Source organism: Phalacrocorax carbo, chromosome 15, assembly GCF_963921805.1.
Source record: "Phalacrocorax carbo chromosome 15, bPhaCar2.1, whole genome shotgun sequence".
NCBI classification, from domain to species: Eukaryota; Metazoa; Chordata; class Aves; order Suliformes; family Phalacrocoracidae; genus Phalacrocorax; species Phalacrocorax carbo.
The window spans coordinates 11,083,735-11,110,032 of NC_087527.1; the positions used below are offsets into that span (position 1 = coordinate 11,083,735).

Here is a 26,298-nt window from a genome sequence, read left to right on the forward strand (position 1 = left end):
TCGGCCCTGGGGAGGCCCCACCTCGAGTGCTGGGCTCAGGTTTGGGCCCCTCGGGACAAGAAGGGCCTTGAGGTGCTGGAGCGTGTCCAGAGAAGGGCAGCGGGGCTGGGGCAGGGTCTGGAGCACAAGTGTGCTGGGGGGAGGCTGGGGGAGCTGGGGGGGTTTAGCCTGGAGAAGAGGGGGGGCTGAGGGGAGACCTTCTCGCTCCCTGCAGCTGCCTGAGAGGGGCTGGAGTGAGGTGGGGGTTGGTCTCTGCTCCCAAGTCACCAGTGACAGGGTGAGAGGAAACAGCCTGAAGTTGTGCCAGGGGAGATTAGGAAAAAATGCCTTCACTGCAAGAGTGCCCAGGCCCTGGCACAGGCTGCCCAGAGAGGTGGTGGAGCCACCATCCCTGGGGGTGTTCAAAAAACGTGTAGATGTGGCACTTTGTGACATGGTTTAGGAGGCCTGGTGGTGATGGGTTGATAGTTGGACTTGATCCTAGAGGTCTTTTCCAACCTTAATGATTCTGTGATTCTATATATTTATATACATATACACAGCCCCAGCCATCCTCGGGAGGGAGCGGGTCCCTCCATGACCACTGCATTAGCGGGCAGGGTGGCTGCCAGCCTGTTGTCACAGCAGGTGTTTGGTGTCCCAGGAAAGGGGGCAGGCACAGGCAGCTGTAAGGGGCTTGGCAAGTCATCACCCAGTGACCCAGGGCTCAACCCCAGGTTCTCCCTGAGGAGAAAACATCCATCACCTTCTAACCCACCTCTGTTTTTCTAAGGAACTAGATCTTTTGTCTATCTTGTGCATCTGAAGAGGACTTGAATAAAAGCCTGGTTGACACTCATCCCTGGAAGTGTCTAGAAGTCAGCAGAAAATAAAAAAACAAAGGGAAGAGTCCAGTTTGTGGCAGCCTATTTTAAAACAATTATACACATCACCCTGCTGTCCAAGCTGTAGATTGATCTGAGCTAAAGGGTCTAGAAACTGGAGTGCATCTACCTGCAAAATGCTTGTCTCCGTGATGTTACATGTGGGCACCACAGGGAGACAGAAGCCCACAGCTCCCCCCTGGGCAGAGGCCAGGCCAGCAGAGGGCCCAACTCGTGCCATGGCCTTCACCTTGGTGGAACACCTGCATTTGTGTCTTTAAGCTTAATTACGTCTTTTTTCATTCTAGGCCTTTCTCCTTACTTGTTGCCTCTGTTCAATTGCTGCAGCAAGTAACACATCCCTGATCAATACCAGACAGGTCTCCGCAGTGGAGGCAGCTGCTTGCTGGCGTTCCCCATTTCCCCAGCAGCAATGCTTACAGATCCAGCACAAAGGACATGCTGTTCTCCTGTAAAACATTTTGCTGGAGAAGAATCCTGCGAAAGACATTTTCCTTCAAAACCAAAAAATCCAGCTTCTTCCTTTTTACGTAAGAGCAGCTCCCTTCATTCCAGAAACACCCAACCCTGAACTAGATCAGACACCCACGTTTCAGGAGCTCCGTTGCAGCATACCCAAAACTGCTGAAGGACTGCTGAATTTTTAATTGCCACATAAGTTCAGATGACTCAAGAGGCCAGAAAACCCATACAATGGCAAACTTTGTTGTTTGTATTTGTTGGGGGTTCTGTTACAGCAGTTCAGAACATAAACTGAGAAAGGGTCCTCCAACTGCCGTGAGGGTGCTGGACTGGCACCACGGGTGAGGCTCCCCACCCAGCCCACCAGCACCGACTTGTCCCATGAAGCCAGGACACACACGGGCAGAGCCAGATCCAGCCACTGCCAGGGATGCACCGTGAGCTTCGCGATGGCACAACACAAACCCTCACCTGTCACGTTAGCTCAGCAGTGGTCAAAAGCCTTCTCCATCTCAGCCCAGACCTTGATCCTTCCAGGCTCTAAGGCACTAGGAGCATCTCACACCATCCTCATCAAGAATGAAGCATTACTCAAGCCAGATCCTGCTGTCCCACCCTTCCACCCTGGGTGCTGAGATCACTTGAGGCCCCAGAGGTCAGCCACCAGCTGAAGCCTCTATTCCCACCGCCACCACATCCCCTTCCAAAGGCAAGCCACACTGCTTGCTACTCATCAGGCCCGGGTTTGGATTTTTACTCTTTCAGCCTCCCCTTCCTGCTCCTCTGCGTAGAGGACAACTACTCATGAGCTCCTATGTTCAGCAACTTCCACTTCACAAAATACTTCAGCAGAGGCTTCCCCTCAGCCAGTGTTTTTACAGCATACGGGAACTGCTCCATGACGTTTGTTTTTAGCTCATTAACACTGTAATATTAATTTCCTCTTGGCACAAACTGGAATGAAAGCACATTCCAGATTTTAAGCAAGCCAGTACATCTGAAATTACAAAGTTTGCTTAATACACTTTTCAAAAACATTAAGTCTGCCCCATAACTAGATGGTGGGAGACTCTCACCAGCCACACCATTTCCAAGACCCCGGTCCAAGGGCTGCAGGTCAGCAGCGACGTTCCACTGCCGCCCCCCACGAAGCCATCCCGCCGCTGGCCTTGGATGAACCAGCAGGATTACCCTTCCGCTGATACGCCATTAATGCAAAAGCACCAGGGTTGGGACCTGGCAAGTACTGGGCACGGCAGCATTATCAAAGCCTCTCAGCTCAAAAACAACAGGAGTTTTGCATTACATATGCATGCTTACACAACTGTTAACAGCTGCTTCACCTCCTCACGGGAACACTTATATAACCTCAGGAAAACCATAGCAGAAGATTTGGTAACGCTTGCCAGGCACATGTAAGCCTCGATTAAGGCAGTTTTGCAATATCTTTTTATGTGAAAGCTATGTAGTTTGTTAGGCGGCTAGATTTGCTTAGTGTCATCAACAGCTGTTCACATTAACTTGAGACATGAACTTTTGTGGATGCAACAGCTTTATTGGAATGAACAAGTGCAGAGGAACTTTCACTGGGAAGTGAGCAACAACTGGCCAGTTCAGTTACCACCCCTCAGGCGCAGCACCAGATGCAGGGTGGACTCCTTTTGGATGTTGTAGTCGGAAAGGGTGCGCCCGTCTTCCAGCTGCTTGCCAGCAAAGATCAACCTCTGCTGATCAGGCGGAATGCCCTCCTTGTCCTGGATCTTGGCCTTGACATTCTCAATGGTGTCACTGGGCTCAACCTCCAGGGTGATGGTCTTGCCTGTCAGGGTCTTCACAAAGATCTGCATGCCACCCCTCAGGCGCAGCACCAGATGCAGGGTGGACTCCTTCTGGATGTTGTAGTCGGAAAGGGTGCGCCCGTCTTCCAGCTGCTTGCCAGCAAAGATCAACCTCTGCTGATCAGGCGGAATGCCCTCCTTGTCCTGGATCTTGGCCTTGACATTCTCAATGGTGTCACTGGGCTCAACCTCCAGGGTGATGGTCTTGCCCGTCAGGGTCTTCACAAAGATCTGCATGCCACCCCTCAGGCGCAGCACCAGATGCAGGGTGGACTCCTTCTGGATGTTGTAGTCAGACAGGGTGCGCCCATCTTCCAGCTGCTTGCCAGCAAAGATCAGCCTCTGCTGATCAGGGGGAATGCCCTCCTTGTCCTGGATCTTGGCCTTGACATTCTCAATGGTGTCACTGGGCTCAACTTCCAGGGTGATGGTCTTGCCCGTCAGGGTCTTCACAAAGATCTGCATTTTCCTCTGGAAGAAGGGAAACCACCGCACGTTAGTCACCCTTCCCCTTCCCTCCCCGGGAAGCTGCAGCGAGGCCAGCAGCAGCCCAGCTCCCCGGGGCAGCGCACCGCCGGAGTACGGCGCCCTCGGAGCGTCCCCGCCTCACGCCACGTGACGTCACAGTGGCGGAACCGCCCACACCCCGGGAGAAGCGGGGCCACCCGCCCCGTTCCCATTGCCGCGCAAGGCAGGCGCGCGCCCGCCACCATCTTGAGGGGCCGCTGCGCCTGCGCGGCCGCCATTTTGCCGGCGGTTCCAGGGGCTTCCTGCTCCCGCCCGCCTTGGCCACCTGATCGGGGTGCTGGGCCTGAAGGGAACGGCCCGTCCCACGGCCCGCCCGCAGCCCGCCACCTCCTCCGGCCGCGTCCCCTTCCCACTCAGCACGCACGCACGCACCCACCCACCCCTCCCGCCCGGCCGCCCAGCACGCGTCTCGGCCCTGCCGCCGCCACGAGCGGCTCTACCCTCCGCTTATCCCCACGGAGGCATGGCGGAGCCGAGCCACGAAGCACCCACCGCAGGGCTCGCAGACCAAGCCGACTACACAACAACCTCCCAGGCCTGCACAGCCGCAACTGCGCCACATATTCCCCTCCCGCTCCTTATATAATTTCGTCCGCCCCGCCCCTCCGTCTCAGATCACTCCGCCACGCACTATTTTTCCTGTGGCGCGCGCGGCAGCTCTACTGCACGGGTGGAGGGAAGCGAGGTCCGGCAGCGCGGAGGAGTCAGCGTCTCGCGAGGTGATTTGCACCGGGCGGGGGGCGCAAGTGAGTGCGCGAAGGAGTGCGGAGGAAAACCCGGCATGGAACTGGCGGTGCGGCGCCGGGCCTGGAGCTGGTTGCGGGGGGGCTTGCGGTGCCTCAGCGAGCCGAGCCCTCTTGGCTTTGGAGACGCCCTTGTGCCTAAAGCTTCGTGTCAGAGCCTTACATTTTGTTCAGGGATTTAAACCCCTACAGGTGCGTCCCTGTTTTAAAAGCGCCTCCTTGATTTCCTTCCTCGGGGCAGTTCTGCTTGTGGGCCTTGCTGTGAGGTGCCTGCAACGAGGGGGACCCTTGTTTTAGCCCCAGAGAAGATGCGTATTTTTATTTAAGAATCCTCCAGTGTGTTTCAGGACGCAGAGAGAGAGAGGGTGGGGTAGCGCCATCTCCCCAGCCAGGGCCTCTGCGAGTAGGCAGGAGCCGGCCGGGACTGGTGCGGCGAGGGCTGCAGGCGGGCTTGGGCCAGGCCCTCGGTGCCGCCGCGGCCTGTGGAACGAGGCGCAGGGACAACGACTGCTGCCCGGATGCCGTAATGGTGCCGGGATGCCCACCGGGGCCCGAGGCCGGAGCAAACCGGAGGGCGGAGACCGCACCGAGGCAGGAGGACTGCAGTGGGCTCCTGTCAGGGGGACGGAGATGAGGCAGCCGGGAGAGGTGAAGTGGGGGACAAAAAAGGCCTAATGGACAAAGAGATCTGAGTCCTGTAGACAGTTTGCCTGAGGTATAATCAGTGAGTATGTATATATATATATGTATGCACGCATAGAGTATGCATCTGAGATATAGTGGAGTTTATAATGCAGGACTAGGCTTTGCCACTGGAGTAACATCAATCATAAAAAGAATAATAATAATGCCTATTTCTTATTCCGTTCTCACAGAGCACCTTCTGGTAGATCTCTGTTGTGCTCAGTTGGATCCTGTATAGTCAAACTATGCAGCAATTCAAGGGCATAGCTGAGCACAAAGTGGGGCTTTGTTTGCAGGATTCATGAGATGCCGTATGGCTCCATCCGCCTACAAAATCCTGGGTTTGCCGGCACCCAAGGAAAACCGTGGCCTACGGAAGGACACAGCTAGCGCCCAGGGCTCACACCAGCAGGAAGAGCAGAGGCCCAGCAACAGCGTTGTGATTGGTTTGAGGGAAACCAGCCTGCGTTTGCCTGACACAGGGAGCTTTTACAGGAGGGGAACGCTCTGGGGAGCTTCTCAGCCTCTGCTATCTTGTGTTTGTATTAAAAGTCAGCATTGCAATAGTAATAATAATCTCAAACACCTGGGTTGTTTAGCTGGAAAAAGAAATTTCTACAAAGGTCTTTTGGTTTCTTCTCAGGTTAGACTTGTGCTCAGTGGCTTATGTTGTGTGCATTTGGAGTTGTATTAACATGAAAGACTGGAGTTGCCTTTCAGATTTAGGTCTTTTCTCATCTGAAAGTGAATAATAATGCTAAGCTTATTCTTTTAGTTACAGAGTTGAGTACTCGGGACTGGTCTGAAAATAGTCGAAAAGACACATGGCAATCTGTTTCATGGCAAGATGGAGGTTTAAGGGGAGGAAATTAAGACGATACAGTGCTGTTCTTTGTCTAATTAGGGTAGGCAGCCAACCACTGAGCATCCTGAGCGAGTTTGTAGCTGGTGTCTGAATCAAATGGTGGAGCAGCACACCCCCAAAGGTTCAGATCTGCATTATATTCAGATTGCAAGGCAGATGGTAGGCCCTAATGCAACAGAGTCCTTCAAGACATCTGGCTGTTCTGCAGGACAGTGTGTTCCTGAGCTGGGAGGCACTTTCTGTGAACAAAACCTCTCCCTATCCCTCTGACACCTATGAGCACCCCTTGCTACGACTTCAGGAGGAGCTTGGTGAATAGTAGGATGTTGGTCCTAGCAGAGCAAGACCTATTACACTGACAAATACTGACTTCCTGTAGCAAAAAGTCTGTTACTTTGTAGTCTGTTACTACAAACTCTCTGGGGCAGGAACCATCTCTTTCTTGTATTCGTGTGCAGGGTATATTCCAGAAGTACAGCTGCCCAGAGAGATCCTGCTCAGGGAGCCATTTAGAACAGGGATCTTCACATTTAGCAGTGCTGTAGCCAAACATTTGGCTGAAAATAACATCTAGAAGAAACACAAGTAAATAGATAGCACGAGGAGCATTCTAACCTCTCTGTCAGGAAATGCCATTTTACATCTAGTAAAGACACCCGCCAGCTCTCCCTACCAGAGAGAGTTGGATACACTGTTGAACAGTGCCACTAAACCAGCTGGTAACTGAACTGCATAGGTAAAAGCTGGTTCAGGCTCTGTGTGGGCTTTGGTCTCTCTCTGTGCCAAAGCTTTCAGCCCTCCTGGCTCTGAGAGTTTCCTGGGTGAGCCCGGCCAACCCCAGGAGATCAAAGGAGGCAGGTTGTTTCCTGAGAGCTCCTGCTTGGGGGAAGCCTGGTCATGCTGCCAAGGAGCTGCCCACGAGCTGCCAGCTGGAGCAGGACAGCGGAGGTGAGCAGGCACCGCGGAGTCGGGGAGGAGCTCCGGCACCATCGCAGGCACCTGCTGTGTCCCAGCTTTTATGGCTTCCCTTTGTCTCTGGCTCTGGGAATGGGGTGCAGGGTCCCTGAGCCAGCTCTGTGCCATAGCCAGCTGTGCTGGGTTTGGGGGTGGAGAGGTGTCGGGCAGCATTAGCAGGCCAATGTCCCCCTGCATCTGCACTCCTGGGTGCTTCCTTTGTCTTTCCAGGCTGCTCTGTGCCTGCAGGGCCTTCACGTGGCAATGGAATACCCAGAGAGACACAAGAATCAGGTGTGTCTGCATAGTCCTGAGGAGAACCAAGTGACAAAAACGTGCCTATTGGGGCACTGCCAAAATGGGCATTTTCAGGCAGGAATTTCACGGTACAGTTTTCTGTTGTTTAATGTGACGTTGCAACTGTAACCCAGGAGAAAATACATCATGGGGAGGGGGCAAATAACAAAAGGGAGGGCCGTCCCTGGAGATGCCGGGGATTGAACCCGGGACCTCATACATGCAAAGCATGCGCTCTACCGCTGAGCTACATCCCCCTGCCCGCGCTGCGCGCCCTGCCTGGCGGCCTGGTCCTGCCCGCCCGCCCGCTGCGCCGGGAAGCGGCCGGGGGACCGGCGGGCCGAGGGGTGCTGGCGGCGGGCGGCCCCCCGCACTGCGGGACGCGAGCAGCCGTGGGGCTCCCTGGAGCGGCTGTGAGCGCTGTGCGGCTGCGGCGACGCGGGGGCCTCGGACGGCTCGTACAAGGGCGGGGAGGCTCTGGGTTCGCACACCCAGAACTGTGCTTTTTTTTTTTTTTCATTTTCCCCCGTTCGGAAATAAGAAAAATCCGTGCCGGAAGAAGAAACAAAAAATTCGGATAACCTCCCCGTCGGGGAATCGAACCCCGGTCTCCCGCGTGACAGGCGGGGATACTCACCACTATACTAACGAGGACGGCTCGCTCGGGGGCTCCCGGCGGCCGCGCCATCGCCCGGCCACGCGCCGCCGCCCCCGCCGCAATACCCCACCCCCCCCCGCCACGCGTGAGCGCCTGCGGAGACACCCGCGGCAGCAGCCCCGCGGCCGGCGCGGGGCCCCGCTCGGCGGCAAAAGCAGCCGCCGTCACCCGCGGTGTGTGAAAGGGGAAAAAGGTTCTGCCGAAACCCGGGATCGAACCAGGGACCTTTAGATCTTCAGTCTAACGCTCTCCCAACTGAGCTATTTCGGCGGGCGAAAGCCCCCACGCTGGCCGCGGATACGACCCCGCCCCACCCACCCGTAGGCGGCGGTGCTGCCTGCCGCCCCCGCGGGGTGGGCGCCCGGGGGTTCCCCTGCCTTCCCACTACTTTCCCATCCCCCGCAGGACGGGGTGGGACCCTCAGGGATCACCCGGGGAAGGCGGGCGGAGCCCAACTCCCCCATCCTCTGGCATAAAAAAACCCGCCTTCCCTCGCCCCCCGCGGGAGGTGAGACGGCCCCGCCGCTCCGCCCCCGCCTCACGGACACGCCCTGCGCGGGGGCCGCCCGCCCAAAACGGGCAGCCGGCGCCAAAATACAGGACCTCCCCGTCGGGGAATCGAACCCCGGTCTCCCGCGTGACAGGCGGGGATACTCACCACTATACTAACGAGGACGGGCACGAGGAACGCGTTTCCCGCCTTCTACTACAGGGCCGCGGCCGCCCCCCTCAGCGCGGGGCCCGCCCGGGGTGGGGCCGCCCCCGCACCCCAGGGCGCGGCGCGAAGTACGCGGCGCGGGGGGAAGCCGGTGCGGAGGGCTCCGCCCGCGCCCCCCGCAGCACGGGGCCCGCCCGGCGTGGGGCCGCCCCCGCACCCCAGGGCGCGGCGCGAAGTGCGCGGTGCGGGGGGAAGCCGGTGCGGAGGGCTCCGCCCGCGCCCCCCGCAGCACGGGCTGTATGTACCGCGCAGGAACCGTTGTGCACCGAGGGGATGTAGCTCAGTGGTAGAGCGCATGCTTTGCATGTATGAGGCCCCGGGTTCAATCCCCGGCATCTCCACTCGTTTTGCTCCCGCCCCTAGGGGAGTTTCCTGCCAAACGGGTTGCTTTGCTTTCTCTTGTCCAGTTTCCCGGAAGAGCCGTCATTTCACTTTTGTGATTTGTAAATAAGCTCGATACTTTCTTTTTTTTTCCCTTCCCTCCACAAGCACCGAGGAGTTTGTAGACTTCAGCTGCAGTTCTTGCCAGACAAACGAAGGCGCTCCCAGCACGCCCCTGCCTGCGGTTATTGCTGAACAGGATGGCATTACACCATTTATATTATAAACACACAGCTACAACAGGGTGTTTTCCTTCTTGCTCGAAAATGAAAGCCGATGTTTCACCAGCAATAGGTATTTCTAACACCTGGCCCGCAGCCCCCGAAGCGCGTGGGAGCGGTGGGAGCAGGCATCCAGCCTTGGGGAGCACCAGCTTCCTCCAGAGCGGAGGGTCGCTGCTCCCACCTTCCCCTAATGCGGTGTTACGCACACCAGCAAATTAACACAGCGCGAGGGCAGGGTTGACTAAGGAGGAAAAGGATTAGGGGACAGGGAAGGTAAACTCAAGCTGTGCATTTTCTTCTGGGACTACTGCAATTCCGTGCTACAAAATGAGCAGACAGCATGGTTATAATCTGCCCCATTTCCTAAAAACTGCTGCATTCCCAAAAGTGCCCCAGCCCTTGAAACTCAGGGTGTCTCGGGGTGCCAGGCTATACAGAAGAGTACTGGCAAACCACGCGGCAGAGGAAAGGCACCATGAGATCCAAGTGCTTGCAACCCCAACCCAGGTATGAGGAGAGGTTTGAAAGGAAAAGATTACTGAAAGCAGGACTGATTGATACTCTGAACTCATGGCAAGCTCCTAGAGGAGCAGGAAAAGAAATGGTAGAACTGTGCTGGGTCTGGCTGGGCTGGAGTGGATTTCTTCATAGCAGCCCATATGCTGCTGTGTTTTCTGACTTTTCTTCTTCTTCCCTTCAGTAATTAAACTATCTTTGTCTCAACCCACGAGTTTTCTCACTTTTGCGCTTCCCGTCCTGCTGGAGGGACAGGGAGCGAGCGGCTGCGAGCTGCTGGCAACAGCCGTGAGGCCTGAGCCCCCCTGCAGTCCCCTCTGCCCAGTTTCATGTTCACCATGACCGGCAGGATAAAGCACCACGGCGCAGGGAGAGGAGCCCACAGTAATGACAGCTGTATCCTCCCAGATCTCTGCCTCCATCTTGCCCTCCAACACAGAAAATATAACTCCAGCAGCTGTGTCTTTAAAACTGTTTCTCTCCCAAATGCCCCAGAAAGTTGTTTAAGTTGTGAAGTATTACCTGAGGCTTTCACATCAGGTTCTTAATCAGCTGAAACGATTTGCTTTGTCAGAGGATTGTTTCCAGGAGCTCCTAAATAGCTTCTAACATCAGCTCTAGGAACAGCCTCAGAAGGGAAAAGAATTTCTGGGTGTTGAGTCAAGCACCAGCAACATCTCTGCCCCCCGCCCAGCCAGTTTCTTTCTGCCACACAAAGAAGTTAGGCAACTTCTAACGATAAGTTTCATATTCCCTCCTGCCAGTGCAGGAGGCTCTCCAGGCTGAGCTTTGCAAGCTGCTCTTTCCCTTGGCCCCTGAAGTGCAGGCAGGGGGACGTTTAGCTCTTGGCTCCCCAACATCGCCCTCGCTGGGAATTCCAGCTCCCTGTTGCAGACAGGCCTTCGGCTGTGACTGCACCAGAAAGGGCAGGCAACTTCAGATCACACCAGGGATATAAAACAATATTTACCTACCCAAAAGGAGGAGTTTTTGGTGCAGAGAGGTGATAGAATCACAGAATGCCCTGAGCTGGAAGGGACCTGCAAGGACCATCGAGCCCAGCTCCTGTCCCTGCACCGGACACCCCAAATTCACACCGTGTCCAAGTGCTTCTGGAATATCGTCAGGCTGGTGCCGTGATGCCTCCCTGGGGAGCCTGTGCCAGGGCTCCAGCACCCTCTGGGTGAGGAACCTTTCCCTAATGCCCAGCCTCACCCTCCCCTGGCCCATCTCCCTGCCGTTCCCTCGGGGCCTGGCGTTGGTCACCAGAGAGCAGAGACCAGCCCTGCCCCTCCTCCCCCCCTTGGGAGGGAGCTGCAGAGCGCCATGAGGCTGCCCTCGGCCTCCTCTGCTCCAGCTGAACAAACCCAGGGGCTTCAGCTGCTCCTCTAGCCAGGGTCAACCCACCACGAGGACCAAAGGTTCAGTCTGTATTTGGACCTGCTGTCACGCATGAGAAAGGGTCCACAAAGGTCTGAAATTCTGCTTATTGCAGCATCCCACATAGAAAACATTTCTCCCATCCAAACCTAGAACTATACATATTTATTATAGTCCATACGACTAATATAGTCCAAAGAGAAACTTAAAAAAACAATCTGTAAAATACAATGGATAAAATTATCCAATTAATATTACAAAATACCAGCAAAACAGCTGGTAGGGCTTCTGAGAACACAGAGGGCTTCCCAGAAAACCAGAGTAACACCCACTTCACTTACAAAAAGGTATCGCTAACAGTTAGCAAGTCCACCTGTGTCATCAGATTTCCAAGGAAATCCAAGCTCTCAAACATCTTGGAGAAAAGGAGTCCCCCAAGAACTAGTCAGGCACTTCACAGCGTTACCGGTGGCCACTTCTGGGCTAGATCATCATGCATCGCTTCAGGGATCCACTGACAATAGGCTGTGAGCAAGTCTGGAAGCAAAGAGAGGAGCGATTAGAGGGCTACGGAAGCCAGGGACTGGAGTGGTTTTGCTGGGAAGACAAGGTCCTGTGCATCGCGTGCTCACAGGCCGGCTGGGGAACGGAGACACCTCTCCTGCTGACAGCAAGAACCAACCTTCCACCCCTGGGACAGTGTCCAAGCTCAGACATCTGCATGCAGATATAAAAGTATCAAGTCTGGGTGGAAGCCATCACTGCAAATCCATTTGGAGGAACTTTAGTTCTTTTTTTTTTATCTTTGCTGCTGCTTCTATGAAAGAACTCACATACTCCGGTACCCTAATATTGAACAAAATCCATTTCACCTGGCAAAGAATTTTGCCTCTATCCACTGACAGTACCATCCTAGTCTAGTTTTTCTAAAGCCCAAACCAAACATTCTAACTGTGGTTAGAACTAAAGAAAAAAAATATCTTAAAATATAAAGAAATGTTGCTTTCTATAGTACAGGAAACTCCAGCTCTCCACAAGAACCAAACACAGAGCATTATTGTTTCTGGTAAGAAAATAGCAAATATTTGGAGCGTATGAAGTGAAACTGTCAATTTCTTAAACTGTAATGCAAAATGCCAGCTTTGCTTGAGGTATAACAGAGTCTACATTGACATGACTAATAATTAAGCAAGCAGGACACTTACATTTAGGATTTTTCTTCCATGCAGCCAGTAAAGCATCGCGGTTATCACAATTTTCTGCAACTAGAGCCTGCAGGAGGGATTCTGTCCTGGGCTGAAGTCTAAAATGGTCAAAAAAAAAATGGTGCGATAAAACAATGTTCATCAGCCCAGTTTATCAAAGTGTTACAGCGTTCAGCTCACCTTTCCAAATTCATACTCTTAATATTTTTAAAAGGCTAAATACAGACGTAGAAATACATGACCTCTGGATACAGAGACACGTCATTAGATCAAGAAAGTTCACTAGTAGTTGTTTGTTCCCCCACCACAGTTTTTTGTTGTTAGAAGATGTAACAGGTTGCTGTCTGCGATGGAGCTGCATAGCACGCAGCAAAGCAAAAAGGCATCCACAGGTCCCATGCTGAACTCTGAACTGAGTAAAGAAGGAAAATACTTTGTAGTTGTGGGACCCTCAGATAACGATTTGTGATATTGGTCACTTTTAACCAAGTCTTTCAAAATGCTTGCATCTATCAACTCCATGAAAACTCACAGAAAATTCAGAGAAAGGTTATTCTGGTGAATGAGAGCGGACATCGGCGGGGGACAGCAAGGCAGGCAATAGCTGACAGTCCCCTAAACGTAAGCAAAACCACAACGAAAACATGGTCTGTTGGAAATGTGTTTTTGAAAAGAATTAAAGGCAGTGTAATTGGCCAAACTGCAAAGAAAAGCAAGGAAAGCAAGAGCGCTCACCTGACAGTTTCTTACCCGAGTGAGCAGTTCACGTGTATGAAGCAGCCCGCAGAGGTCAGTGTGGCCAGCGGGCTGCTCCGTGCTTCCATACTGCCCTTACAATAGCCCGATTCTTTGAGACACAATTTTTCTTGGTAAGAAAACTCATTTTACTCTCCCTGCAGCTACAGCCTAGATCACTATCTAAAACAACACCCTTCCCAGCAGTGATTTTTTTTACATTTTCACTTTTTTTTAAAGGAAGTTAAAAGCATTCAGTGGAGACAAACTTAAGTTTGTTTTTAACAACTTACTTGGACCATGTCTTCAGCATTATGAGAGGACTGGACAGCAGACACCGGCTATAAGAACTCAACTTTTCAATGACCTGGAAGATTTGTTATAACAAATATATAATGAACAAGGTGAATTAATTGTTCTGTGGAGACAACGATCCATAAACTTGAATAGCTATAGGGTTCCCTCCCATATCCTGTATTACCATCTCTCTCCCACCCATGTCTCCACACCAGTCTTGTCCTGACTGGCTTGCTAGATGACTCGTGTCTCCAAATGGACGACGACATGAGCTATAGCTTTTTTCCTTTGCAAAACCAGGACTTAAAACTGGTGGTCTCTTTCACCCAAGTGCTGATATTCATGCCATTTTTGTATTTTAAAGATTTCTTCCCCACCCCACCAACTGCAGCGAACTCCTCCAGCCACCAGCAAGTTATGAGGAACGTGCACACACACAAAGAAAGAAGCCACAAGGCTCACCTCCAGAAACTGGGCTAAAAACTTACAGCTAATGTCAAGGAAGTAACGCAGGTGAAACACGCTTACCTTTCCTTCAAGCAGGAACCTGGCAAAGTATTTGTAGCGATCAATACCTTCTGGGTAATCAACTTCCACAGCAGGGAGCTGCCAGCTAACTCGATCTGGAAAGAAGGATCACACCGAGACTCCTAAATGCTTGAAGAGGAGGGTAAATTTCCAAGGAAGACGTGCCAACACAGGTGCTAACAGAAGTGGAGAGGATTCTGCCACCAACCACCCAGCCAGCCTTGCTCCTTAACAGGGGGAGCAGATGGGCATAACACGGTCACACCAGTGGGAAGATGCTGATATTTCAATGCTACGAATCCCACATTGCTACTGCTGTTAAGCGCTATGAACAGTCCAAGCTGAGCTTGACATTTTGGGTCTGCTGACAGCCTGGTTAAAAGCACCACTGCAGTAACTACAGAGCAGCTCTCGGGACAAAACTGTGATACTTTTCAAGACACTTACGAAAGACACTTGGCCTGTGACATCGAATTCGGCCTGTTTCGGGGCAGTAAGACGGAGGAGGATTTTCCAGAGGCTTCCCAAAGTGGCAGTACGGTGGCAGCAGGGCAGGAATCCACTCGGGTTCAACGGCGGACACACCTTAGGATGGGAAAACACACACCTGACTGCAGGCTTGCTGCCAGCAGCTGCCGCTTGTTAGCAGTCCTGCGAGTAATGCCCATGGTCAGGATCTCGTCTCCACAGATTTACTTGTACCTCAGTTTGTAATTCAACTGTACAGATTTGTTCAGAGATCAGCAATAGGTAAATATTGCTGACAGGGGTGGTGCAGAGCAGCTATTTCAGAAGCTGAGCTTTGCTCTAGCCTATTCTGTTAGAGAAAGAATAAATCCAGACAATTTTCACCCTGGTCCAGATCTAGAAACTATAAGGATCCAAACTGCAGGAGGCACAACCCCCCGTAAGGAGAGCACTCAGTCACTGCAGCAAGGGAAACATTCTGCTAATGCATTTCTGAACTCCTCACCATCCTGCAGAGCACGTAGGGACCGTAGCAGTCTTACCTTTCATATACAGTTTTGTAGTCTCAACAATTTCTTGATACACCACAAACTCTGGGAGTTCTTTGAAGAGGACTGAGCTTGGATGGATAAACACTGGGTCTTCAAGAAGAGCAGTCTTTAAGAAAGCAGGGGATGGAAGCAGAGGTAAGATGAGTTACTGGCAATCCAATTTCTTGATTGCATCTAATTTCAGTCTCCCTCAGATGTACATTTATATGGTTTCCTTAAGTGATGGAGGTTTTTAATAACACCACCATTTTCTGCTTCACCTTCTCTGGAGACATCAAGCACTTTGCAAGATGGACTAATGCTGCTTCTTAGCTCTTTTATAACAATTCCTACGTGAGGGCTGGGAAATTGCAACACTGGAAACTTAACCTCTTTGGAGAGAAGCTACAAAAGCCAGTATGCGCAGCCCCAACACCGTATCCCGCCCGAAGCCCAGGCTTTGCACAGGAGTGTCTTTCTGCCACACAGGAAAGAAGAATGTGGTCAAATCAAGCTGTTTACCTTGTAGGCATTTTTCCACTTGTCATCCAGAAGCTCTTCTGCCTGAACCCTCCGGGCAACGTGATCCCCCAGCCCTGCCAGCACAATCTGTCTCAAGTAAGTTGCTTGAGCTTCTGTTGGGGGCTTCATCTTTGGATCAACATAGAGGCCAACATCAGTGCAGACTGAGTTCACTGTGGGGAAAAAACAGTGAGTTACGATTCAATTAAAAAAAAAAAAAAAAGGTTAAAACAAACCACCCAGGTGAGTTGTAACCTCCCCACCACCCTGGAAAGAATAAACACAGCAATTCCTCTCAAAACTCACTCACCTGCTGTCGTCAGCTGCCCCCTCAAGCGCCTGATTTCCAGCATGGCTTTGTATCTGAGCCCATTTTCTTCACAGAATTTACGGGTACACCCGGCATATTCACAGGCCCCCACTGCTCCTGGAAGTGAACAGGCAGGTGGAGAAAATAACTCACCTGATGAGTTCTCCTTATTAAACCAACTGTGGGACAGCACTGTCATGGTCAACACATGAATATCACAGCTCCTGCTCATCATTAGCCTGGCAGGCTGCCCAGAAAACAGCCTAGAAAATATACTGCTGGACTTAGTCCTACAGCACAAGGATGCCTTTGGTTTTATCAAGCTGACAGCTCAGAGTGACAGAGTGGAGAACAGAAGTTAACTGTACAGGGAAACCACTGTCTGCAATACCTAACATCACCATGAGGTCTCCTAACTTTTGCATTGGCCCCTGCCCAGCCCAAATCCTTTGCATCTGTAGAAGTCTTGCTTTCTTCCCCTTCAGTTTTGCTGTCTCCTCCTCACTTACTGCTGGCCTAAAAGAAAATAAAACAGCACAAATGAGTACTGTGCCTACATGCAGAGGGGCCTCAGTGTAAGAGAGGCATCAGCTGTGACAAGGTGATGTACCCGTAAATAGGTTGTCAGGCTAACTCACTCACCTGTCAAACTCCTCAAAGAGCTCCCGGACGGTCATTGCAGACACTATGGTAATGGTGTATGGCAGGCAGTCGTGCTGCCTGCTTAATGCCAACATCTTCGCATAGCGGGGTGCTACAGGAAAAGTGGCCATTATTCTGCCCAGGGGACTAATAGGGCAACTCAGCTTTGCTGCCAGCTGCTGCTTCAGCCTGGGGGAGGAAAAGTCATGTAATGAAGTAAATTCTGCATTAGAACAAGTTTGTGTTTCTGGTTTTGGCAGCCCAATTAATTTGATGCATTTTCTCAGATTTTGTTATGTGCTGGTCCCAGAGGCTGGGGGAAAGACTCCTCTTCCTCATGCAGCTCCCGCCTGCCCTGCATGGCACACTCCTAGCACAGACCTTCCCTGCCCAAACACACCCAGGGCCAGTAAAACAAGTGAAAAAGTGAACCAGAGACTGTTAAAATGATGCCAGGCTCTGTACAAAAGCTCACTCTCAGATGCGAGGGCTGAGATGGAAAAGCAGGCGGGAGCACAGCAGTGTCCACTGCCTCGATAACTGGGGCCAAGAGGAAATTTGTGGGGGACCACAGACATTACCTTCCCGTCATAGGGGGTTCCTTCAAGGCACCGAGGGCTATCAGCAGCTCCTCAGCTGCTGCAAGTGCTTCTGTTGCAGGTGGCGTTGGGAATGGGAAGTTGATTACCTACAGACACCAAGAGAAAATGCCTCTCAGTACATCACTGACACGGCTCCCGCTGAAAAACAAGAGTCTGAACACTGTGAGAAGTCCTGCAAGGGAGCGAAACCCGCTCCTTTGGTTACATATAACAAAGGAAAACATTTAGGATGTTTTCCATGAGTGAGAGGAAAGGACATATAATGGGAGGAAATGCTTAGAACAAGAACATTAGGAAACAGGAATACCAGCGTCACCCTTAGCTGCCACTGAATCCAGCCACCGCCTAGGGCAGGCTGCTTTACGCTCCAAGCATTGTGCTTTCTGCAAGCGCTAAAGTATCTCCAAAACACAACCACTCTTTGGACAGCGGTTTTTCACTACTAAAAATGTAAGAAAGCTCTTATTACCCAAACAAACATGTCTGTTAAGGCCTGGTGGAATTCACAGCAGCTTCTGCAATTTGCAGAACCAAAATCAAGTCCCAGGATTCTAATTTCTAACGCAAGGCACAGCCTCAAGCAATGACAATAAAAGGCATTTGTATTTGTTTCTGGCTCCTACGGGCAACCACTTTAATGAGCGCTGTAGTACAAAGCCAGTTTACCCCTCACCTTTTCTATATTTAATGCCTTCATTTGCAGAATCAAGTCTTCTACTGGTCGCTTTGTTATTTCTGGAGCAGAAAATTTCTCAAAGTCCATGAAGACTGCTGATGAGTATAACCTAGTGGACCAGAAGTGCTGCTTAGAGACTTAAAAGAAATCTTAACTCAGAAGATATGCATGAAAAATTGGCAAGAGATTTAAAAAAAAAGGCAGTTGTGAGTACTATTTACATAACCATGTAATTATTTATATGGTTGGGGCATACGACTTATTCACAAAACGTTGATTTGGCTTGTAGTGCAATCCATGCTAATCTAGCCACCAAAATAAGGGTGTCCAGGAAGAGAAAGGCCCCTGAGAAGCCAAACTTTCAAACCAATATCACCAGTGACAGTTCGTGTTTGGCTTCACCTCTCCTATTTGGACGAAGAGCAGACAAAACCAAAATGTTTCAGTCACCATCAGGTCTTTGTGAAAGGGGCAGCAGGACGAGGGAAGCTGTCAAATTTACATTGACACTCATTGGGCTTTCTCTTCCTCCTAGCCCTCTCCAGGGCAGGTAGCTAACCTGTAGCAGTGCCCTGGTTCCGTCCGGCCAGCCCGACCTGCCCGCTGGTTAGCTGAAGCCTGAGATATCCAGGTGACTCTGAAAGATGAAACCCCAGTAATTTTGTCGTAGAAACGTTTCTTGACCTTTCCACAGTCAACCACATATTTGATGCCCGGGATGGTAAGCGATGTTTCAGCCACGTTGGTGGCTACAACACACAGTCTCGTGCCAGGAGGAGGAGCTCTGAACACCTGCAGGAAACAGAAGGGCATGTGAAATGCATTGCCAACAACAGAAAAAGGACAGGCAGTCAACTTGCATGGGTTGCAAAGGGATGGCAACGTATATGGCATTGCAGCTGAAACCTAAGAGTGAGACCAAAGACAACTCTTTCCAGCTCTGGAGCTCTCTGTCCAGCTCAGTTAATCCCTCTGACATATCCACAGGGGCTCCAGGAAGAGACACCAGTGTCGAGTCATATTTAGACAAACTGCGGCCACCCCTGAAGCCCAAGAGGCAACGCAAGAATTTGTAGGAGCTCCTTGCCGACAGTGAGATCCTTGTGGTCGTGACTAAATTTAGCACATTGCAGGACCGTCACTTTTCATCTCTCCCAGCTTGCTGATCTGGGACATTAGGAAGATCCCAGCCCAAGCAAGGCCCACTCCGATCCCATCCCGAATTGCCCACTGGGACATTCAAGTTTGCCCACTGATGGATAGTCCAAGATGGAAATTTTAACTGACGCAGCACATGTGACTTTAGACAATGATCACACACATCTATAAGGATTATTTACTCATTGTGACAATAAATCCTTTACCTTTGCTTGTTTCTCTGGTGCTAGTAAAGAATAGAGGGGGAGCACATACAGGGGAAGGGACGAACCAGACTTCTCATCTGTAAAGAAACAAAAAAAATATTCTTAAATACATGGTAAGCCAACTCCCAGGCTTGGCCCCAACAATGTCTTCACAAACACCACTTCATTTAGAACCAGTGAAGTATTTGGTACAAAGCTGAAGCTATAAAATCTGAACAGCTTTTCCATGACACAGGTCTGACGTGCTATCACACCAGTCTAGCAAAGGACAACTAGCTTGTGTCACACATTTCACAGGTGGCAGAAGATAGGGGATCTTTATTTCTTAAAGTGCCAAACCTTCTTCTGAGTCTCCGTCTCCTAAATCGAGGTCGATATCAGACCCTGCAATATCATCGTCAGTTTCAGCATCTCTGTCTTCATCTCCTTCATCCACTGGTACAACAGAGTAATTGTCCAGATCAATTTTGGGGAGTGTCTGAGAGAGACAGGGAAGATCACCAGCAAGCATTAAAGGGGACACACAAACAGCACTTCTTATTGCTTTGAAAGCAAAGCTGAGCAGTTACTCCAAATGTTTGTTGACCTGAAGGTGACAGAGGGATTGAGAGATTTCATTTGTATTTCAAGTCTGAGCTTCAGCATTTGGTAACTATGAGAGTCAGGGGGGAGTAACCCAATGATTTTAAACATCGTTTTGAGACAAGCCAAGCTTCTTCCCTTGGAGGACAGTGGTAAAGGGTAAAATTTCTTTAATTCAGGCCCCTTCAGCTACCAATACATGTAATTGGTAATGTAATGTAAAAAAATGTAAGTGGACGGTATATCTATAAGATCAAGATCTCCTGCTAACAAAGCACATGTAGGGCTTGGGTGGAAGCCAAACGCTACCCTTCGTCACAGATGCATCTGTCCCACTTTGGGTAACAAGCAGCGAGATCAGAAGCAGCCCTGGAGCCAGCGAGTCTGGAGCTCCTTCCATTAAAGTTTTGATGTGCAGTACTGAACCGAAATCAATCTCCTGCCCATAATATCCAAAGACACACTTCAGCACTCTGCTGCTCATAATGCAGCAGTTATCAGTGTAGGAGGTATTACTGGACTTCCCGACGAGGACATATGTAGGCTACAAAGCTTCACACAAATCTGAACAGGCCAGTGAGAAACACAGCTACACACAAGGGCTGTTCTGCAGGGAGGTACCTGCTCCCTCCTGTCTCTTGGAGGAATTCTAGCCACCACACATTACCATCACTTTCTTCCGCTTCCTTGATTTCTTAAATTTTCTGATTTCTTCCGCTGATTCTTCTTTGTCATCATCTCCTCCTACAAAAACAGCCAGTGGAATTACTGTTAGCTGAGAACGCTTTTCTCTTGGAAAAGGTAGTGGGGAGAGTCTGGTCCCACTCCCATCTTTTGAAGGATTCAAAAAAGCGTCACAGTATGAAAGAAGCAAATAGTCACGTTGAAGGCAGAGGGGACGGGGATGGCACACAAGTTTAATGTTATAATTCCTTTTAGGAACCACACAGAGGATCAACAGCAGCACACACAGCAACTGTACACCTTGAGGTTTAGGCAAGACTAGCTGAGCTATATTAGAATTTAACTTTCTGAAGTCATATTGAGAAATTCCACTATCTTGAAAATAAGTCTCCGACAAGCAGCAGCATTTCCACTTTAATTCACAACCAACAAAGTGAGAAAATGCAGTGGATTCTGGGGAACTGGAAGGCATCACACACTTAAACCTCTTCCCCAAACTCAAAACAGTACAAACTTAATCGGTCATCAGAATCATCCACAATGAGCTCTTTTCCCAACCCTTGTTTTTGTTGTTGTTTTTTTTTTTGTTAATAAGAACCCTTATTTTTACGTGCAAAGCAAGCTCACTTCTCAGCGGGATAAATTCAAAGTTTAAGTGTCTTTTATTCTATAGCATTACCTGCTGTCGTGGTTTTTTGGAATGGAAAGGCTTTCCTTAGCCTTCTGCAGAGAGAGTGAACTTCTGCCTGGCCTGTTAAAAACACCAAAATCCCACCTGCAAGAGAAGAAATTACTCTCAGCCTCAGCACAGGTATGTCACCTTGCAAAGCTTCAGCTCTCATTCTTGACAAAAGACAGGTCAAATACACTGTGAAGTAACAAGGAGGAGCAGGGTATTTGACTGCATGTCTTCTACTACTCCCAATGCTGATTTAATTGCAGGGTAATTTTCACAAGAAAAACCTAAGTAGAAGTACACAACACATCATTGCAGTCCTGTGTTTAACTTACAAAAATAAAAGCAACAAAACAACCCAGAAAACTTTAGATGTGTTAAGTGTAAAGAATTTGAGTAGTTCTCAGCAGTGACCTTACCTGAGGGCAACATTCGATGGATTTTACAGACCTTCCTGAAGCACTCCCCACTGTAGTCATCCAGGGGGGTTTTCTTGTTAAAGTGAACAGTTACAGGGAATTGCCTTGCATCTACCTAGAGAGGAAACACAGACCAGGGTTTGTTTGCTGTTGTAACTCCAGCAAAATCATTGCAGCTTTCGTGGGAGGACTAGAAAAGCTCAGCCTGTATTTCTATTCAGCTCTTGTTTTTGGTAACCTACAAAACACTGGACCCACAGAAGTCAGCAGTGTTGTCTGTCCTGAACACCGCAAAACGAAGCTAGAAACCAAAACTTTTCTCTCTTTCAGCTCATCAACTCCCATTGAGGCTTTCTAATTCTCCCAACTGTAACTTCCCGTCCTTCAAGATAATCAGGTTCTGCCTGGGCAGTTTCATGATAAAAGGGGAAAGAAAAATTCCAAGTCCCAAAAGAAAAAATAGTCTAAACAAAATAATTGTTTTTAGATTCATATCTGAACAATTTCAGCAGCAGCTGGAAAGATTAGAGTGTCCCTATTTTTTAGTTGATTTTATAAAGGAAGCCCTCACTGTATTTCAGCCATTACATCTGACGCAGATCCCAGTGAGGAGAACGATACCTGAATAACAGGAGGCGTGACAGAAAACAGCCTGTTGTTATCAGTGAAGTCTTCAACGCGAAGGGTAGCTGACATGATGATCAGCTTCAGCGGCAGTCCTTTCTGCAGGGACACAAGGATGTTATTCTGTGCCTAAAGGCATATGGCAGTTACGCTGCACGCAACCCAGCGCTATTAGCAGGACATTGATAAAAGTCTCGGCACCAAAGCATTCAAAATCTAAGCCAACAAAAGCACAGCGAAGTGACAGAAGATACACACAGCTTCAAACGCAACGTGTCTTAAAATACAAAAAAACTCATGCTGGCAATCCTGATGCTGACCGTGACCTGCCTCTAAACCACTGCATTCTCTCTCATCTCTCTGACATCTCTAAGTAAGCCAGAAACAAATGCCAAGCACCAGCCCCCAGCATCACTCAGGATGGAACACTTCAGCATGTCAGCCCCGAAACGTCTCCTCCTAAGCACTGCCGTTGGCAGCTTATTCCAGTGCAACAGTAAGCGTCGTGCTTTCTTAGCATCTGCTAATTTTAATTATTTACGTACGTCTTGCAGCATTTTAAGTCTAAAAATAGTTGAATATTAACTGAAAAATGATCTGTTAGTACTGATATGTATTATTTTTCCCCTTTTTGTAGGCTCTGTGCTTCTTTGATTATATGGAAAGACAAACACATTATCTGAGCGTTATTCCATGGTTTCCGTCAGATTTCCATTGACTTCCACATCACAGAGTCCCTCCTCACACAGAGCTTCTTCATGTCTAACATCCCTCTCCCCAGCACACTAATTTTTGCATCTAATACAGAAATGCTGCTTCTCTTACCTTTTGACGAAGCGGCACGATGCGAGACAAGAGGCCTATCAAGATATCTGTGTACATACTCCTTTCATGGGCTTCATCAATAATAATGACTCTGTACTTTGAAAGCAGGAAGTCCTGAGAAGAGAGATCGATTTCACCGCATGAAACCTCACCTGAGGCCATCTTTAAGTGAAGATGACCTACAGCCACACAAACTCTGACCCTGCCATCCTCACGGCTGTAGTCTCTCCCGCATATCTGAGCAGCGTTTAGCGCATTTACCCTACACGAAGCAGCCTAGTTCCCAAGACTGACTTTCTCACTCTCATTTTATACAGCAAGGTTACCTAACGTTTAGGACTTGGGCAGGAATATAAAGGGTTAAGAAGAAATACATCTCTGGTGCTGAAAGAGATTTTGCTTCGAAAGGTTGGCAACAAATCCACATGAAGCAACTGGCCTCTCTCCCTAGCTATACAAAACACTTGCCTTTTTATAACACTGAGGACAGCAACTTACCTTCTGAATTTCTTTCAGCAGCACACCATCTGTCATGAATTTGATTTGTGTTTCATCTGTAACGTTGCCTTCATATCGGATTTGATAAGAAACCATTCTGTTAGGAAACACCAGGATAGCCACAAGAAAAAAGCATTGGGAGAAACAAAAAATTCACGTTAGGCTGAAGGCTGCCTCCTGGTCCGAACTGAATTAGGACTTGATGCCAAGACAAGACAAAAAGCAGCCCATCAGCTCCCCAGAGCCTAGCACACACAAAATGCCGGACGCTGGGATATACGGCAATGTCACTTTTAATTATTTCACTGTTATGGGACGTTTTGTCGTATGGAGACAAACTAGGACCACTTCCCATGCACCGCCTCCACAAAGCTCAGTCTAAAAAGTAACTTACAAGCACTAGTAGCAACAAAACTGCATGTGTTTCTTCTTTATAGACAACCCCACAGAGGAGTTTATAAGTAACTTTCCCACAGTTCTTTGCCAAAGACTGAACAGACAACGTGCATGTCTTGATTTCAGTCTATCACATACACAGAGCATCTCAGCGTTACCTTCCTGTCAAGGTCTCAGCTTTTTTAGTCCTCACCTGTGTGACAAGTTCATTTCCTTAGCAACCCGCTGGGACATGGACACGGCAGCCACACGCCGAGGCTCAGTGATCCCAATAGTACTGTTTGAACTAAAGGGGTGACAGAAAGCATAGGAGGGGTTGTCTGGTTGCTTGTTTTAAAGACAGAAACACTTAGAAAGATGACAACAGGATTTCTGCACAATGGTTCTAAACTAAGTAGCATCCCACACACAGTATCACTCTTAGTTATAAGAAGAAAAAGAAGAAAAGAACCTTTGGGATTACCCCTCTATTACATGTGTATTGATCCGAAGATGCATGTATCATGGGAATTTTTTCCCCAAACATTGTCTCTGTAATTCCAGCTCACCGAACTCCAGTCCCCCTGGACACCCCCCCTGGCAACGAGTGGGGTCCATCTCAGAAGAAACTCAGCCTGGGGCGGCAGCAGCATAGAAGCTGGATGCACCTTGATGCAGCTTCCAAGAAGCATCTTATGAGGTGCCCAAGCTTACAAACGTCACCAATAGCGCCAGACAAGCCACAGCTACTTTCAAAGATCTTCTTAATAGGCACATTTTCTTGCAAAGGTGAAAACAAACCTCTGTAAGTAGAGGTTAAACTACGCGAGATGGGCAGGCAATAAAGCCCCTCTGTGAAAAACAAGCTGGTGACTTTGAAGAAAACTTTCACCTCGGAGGTTTCAAAACACTGCTTACGATGAGACTTTTGCAAGTCAGTCTTATTCCCCTCAGATTTTTTAAAAGCCCATTCAACATTGCCACTACCACTGCACAGAAAAGAACAGGTTCAGTTCAGCTGTATGAGAAGAAAAGAAACAAAATCAGAAGCGACTGAGCTCAGCGTGAACTCTTCTAATTACATTTGCTGCAAATAAAGGACGACTCATACCTGGTGTAGCCAGCTTCATACAGAAACTGAGGTACTTGTGTGGTTTTACCGCTTCCCGTCTCTCCACATATGATGACAATGGGATTCTCGCTAATGGCTTCCATGATTACTTGCTCTTCAGCAAGGATTGGAAGCTTTAGTCTTGCTTCCTAAATAATATAAACCACATACTTTAGTTGTGCTGTTTTGCCCCTCACTCCCTTTTTGTTTTCCCCAGGTTTGAAAACTGTTACCTTCCTCATATTATAAAACCCACAAAAAGGAGTTCTGCTGGAATTCAAGCTCTGTGGCTTGAAAAGCTCTGAACCAGCTACTATCACACCGGCACGTCCAAGGACTAGAGTCATCAGAACAGCTTCCCAGAAAGCAGCTGGCAAGCCCCGCAATCTAACTTGTAAAACTTCAGAGTCCCTCAAGCTTATTAATAAAGCAGTTCAAGTAAAAACTCATTTCACAACGCCGTTTTGTCTGTCCAGACACATGCAGAGCTTTTCCCATTTCTACAGAACGCCCTACCTACAGCAATCGGAATAGATCTATCCTGCCTAAGATACAGCACAAGGGAGAGCTAAAAGTGACTTCACAAGATGTTCCAGCGAAGAAGGATAAAAGACTACTAATAGATTACATATTTAAAACCAGAGACAAATGCTTATATCCTAAAAGAAAACTAGTTTCCCTTCTGCTAGATTAGGCAGGCTCAAAGCTCAGAAACGTACACGTACAGCTTGCCAGACAAGGACCCGAAGTGCACACTGCTGCACGCAGCATTCGCACGAGGCACAAGATAATGCTACAGTGTCTGCAGTGGCCTGCTCTGATGGAAGATACCATGATCTCCAGCCCCTCAATAGCACTTCACTGGTCACAGAGCCTCACCTGAATCTCAGGAGACCTGTCCACCGGGACGAAAACCGCAGGCTTGCAAGACGGTTTGTTGGAGGCTGCCTGGCAAACTGGTGCACCAGGACCGGCCGGCTGCTGGTTAGCCGCTGCCTTCTTCGCGCCCTCCTCTGGCTTTCCAGCAGTATTCAAATCACTGGCTGGGGACTCTTCAGTTTCTTGTTTCTGCTCTTCCTTCTCCTCCTCAGAGCTACTGGGTTCTTCCTCAGACTCCGATTCTGAATCTGAGCTGTGTCTTCTCTTGTTTGCACCACTGACACTCCTGATCTTCTCAGGTACAGCAGCCACTGGCTCCTGTATGATCCTAGAACAAAACATCAACATGTGAGCTATGTTTCAATGTTCTCCAGGACCTCAAGCCTGACACACCCTCCCCACTGTCCTGGTTTCAGCTGGGATAGAGTTTTCTTCCTAGTAGCTGGTGCAGTGCTGTGTTTTGGATTTAGTATGACAATAATGTTGATAACGCACCGATGTTTTAGCTGTTGCTAAGTAGCACTTACACTAGTCAAGGACTTTTCCAGCCTCCCATGCTCTGCCGGGTGCACCAGAAGCCGGGAGGGGAGGGGGCCAGCCAGGACAGCTGATCC

General features: G+C 49.6%; 2 protein-coding genes and 5 non-coding genes across 7 annotated transcripts in view; 1 reads left to right on the forward strand and 6 right to left on the reverse strand.

Moving 5' to 3' along the window:
* Nucleotides 1-2,880: 2,880 nt before the first annotated feature.
* Nucleotides 2,881-4,303, reverse strand: LOC104040500 (polyubiquitin-B). The gene is made up of 2 exons (XM_064466341.1): nucleotides 4,205-4,303; nucleotides 2,881-3,655 (listed from the first exon to the last, which is right to left on the reverse strand). Exon 2 carries the CDS (start codon nucleotides 3,647-3,649, stop codon nucleotides 2,960-2,962), a length of 690 nt encoding a protein of 229 aa, XP_064322411.1. The 5' UTR covers nucleotides 3,650-3,655; nucleotides 4,205-4,303; the 3' UTR covers nucleotides 2,881-2,959.
* Nucleotides 4,304-7,440: 3,137 nt separating this feature from the next.
* On the reverse strand, nucleotides 7,441-7,512 carry TRNAA-UGC (transfer RNA alanine (anticodon UGC)). The gene has a single exon. It is a non-coding gene; the product is annotated as a tRNA-Ala (tRNA).
* A 325-nt stretch (nucleotides 7,513-7,837) lies between these two features.
* Nucleotides 7,838-7,909, reverse strand: TRNAD-GUC (transfer RNA aspartic acid (anticodon GUC)). The gene has a single exon. It is a non-coding gene; the product is annotated as a tRNA-Asp (tRNA).
* Nucleotides 7,910-8,110: 201 nt separating this feature from the next.
* Nucleotides 8,111-8,183, reverse strand: TRNAF-GAA (transfer RNA phenylalanine (anticodon GAA)). The gene has a single exon. It is a non-coding gene; the product is annotated as a tRNA-Phe (tRNA).
* A 333-nt stretch (nucleotides 8,184-8,516) lies between these two features.
* On the reverse strand, nucleotides 8,517-8,588 carry TRNAD-GUC (transfer RNA aspartic acid (anticodon GUC)). The gene has a single exon. It is a non-coding gene; the product is annotated as a tRNA-Asp (tRNA).
* Nucleotides 8,589-8,900: 312 nt separating this feature from the next.
* TRNAA-UGC (transfer RNA alanine (anticodon UGC)) lies at nucleotides 8,901-8,972 on the forward strand. Its single transcript has one exon. It is a non-coding gene; the product is annotated as a tRNA-Ala (tRNA).
* A 2,310-nt stretch (nucleotides 8,973-11,282) lies between these two features.
* Nucleotides 11,283-26,298, reverse strand: part of DHX37 (DEAH-box helicase 37) — an 18,917-nt gene continuing 3,901 nt past the window's right edge. The window contains exons 4-27 of the mRNA XM_064466342.1: nucleotides 25,685-26,012; nucleotides 24,806-24,954; nucleotides 23,909-24,001; nucleotides 23,320-23,416; nucleotides 22,822-22,935; nucleotides 21,994-22,095; nucleotides 21,373-21,487; nucleotides 20,957-21,052; nucleotides 20,261-20,337; nucleotides 19,351-19,489; nucleotides 19,012-19,088; nucleotides 18,207-18,439; nucleotides 17,645-17,756; nucleotides 16,951-17,057; nucleotides 16,370-16,558; nucleotides 16,119-16,243; nucleotides 15,728-15,844; nucleotides 15,418-15,590; nucleotides 14,908-15,022; nucleotides 14,345-14,482; nucleotides 13,898-13,992; nucleotides 13,366-13,439; nucleotides 12,338-12,435; nucleotides 11,283-11,669 (exon numbers count right to left, since the gene is read on the reverse strand). Coding sequence (XP_064322412.1) covers nucleotides 11,587-11,669; nucleotides 12,338-12,435; nucleotides 13,366-13,439; nucleotides 13,898-13,992; nucleotides 14,345-14,482; nucleotides 14,908-15,022; nucleotides 15,418-15,590; nucleotides 15,728-15,844; nucleotides 16,119-16,243; nucleotides 16,370-16,558; nucleotides 16,951-17,057; nucleotides 17,645-17,756; nucleotides 18,207-18,439; nucleotides 19,012-19,088; nucleotides 19,351-19,489; nucleotides 20,261-20,337; nucleotides 20,957-21,052; nucleotides 21,373-21,487; nucleotides 21,994-22,095; nucleotides 22,822-22,935; nucleotides 23,320-23,416; nucleotides 23,909-24,001; nucleotides 24,806-24,954; nucleotides 25,685-26,012 — 3,046 coding nt within the window. The 3' untranslated portion in view covers nucleotides 11,283-11,586. The remainder of the gene's footprint in view (nucleotides 11,670-12,337; nucleotides 12,436-13,365; nucleotides 13,440-13,897; nucleotides 13,993-14,344; nucleotides 14,483-14,907; nucleotides 15,023-15,417; nucleotides 15,591-15,727; nucleotides 15,845-16,118; nucleotides 16,244-16,369; nucleotides 16,559-16,950; nucleotides 17,058-17,644; nucleotides 17,757-18,206; nucleotides 18,440-19,011; nucleotides 19,089-19,350; nucleotides 19,490-20,260; nucleotides 20,338-20,956; nucleotides 21,053-21,372; nucleotides 21,488-21,993; nucleotides 22,096-22,821; nucleotides 22,936-23,319; nucleotides 23,417-23,908; nucleotides 24,002-24,805; nucleotides 24,955-25,684; nucleotides 26,013-26,298) is intronic.

Bases quoted from the DNA above. Each gene is read 5' to 3' on its own strand.
- LOC104040500 (XM_064466341.1), bottom strand. From the start codon at position 3,649: ATGCAGATCTTTGTGAAGACCCTGACGGGCAAGACCATCACCCTGGAA.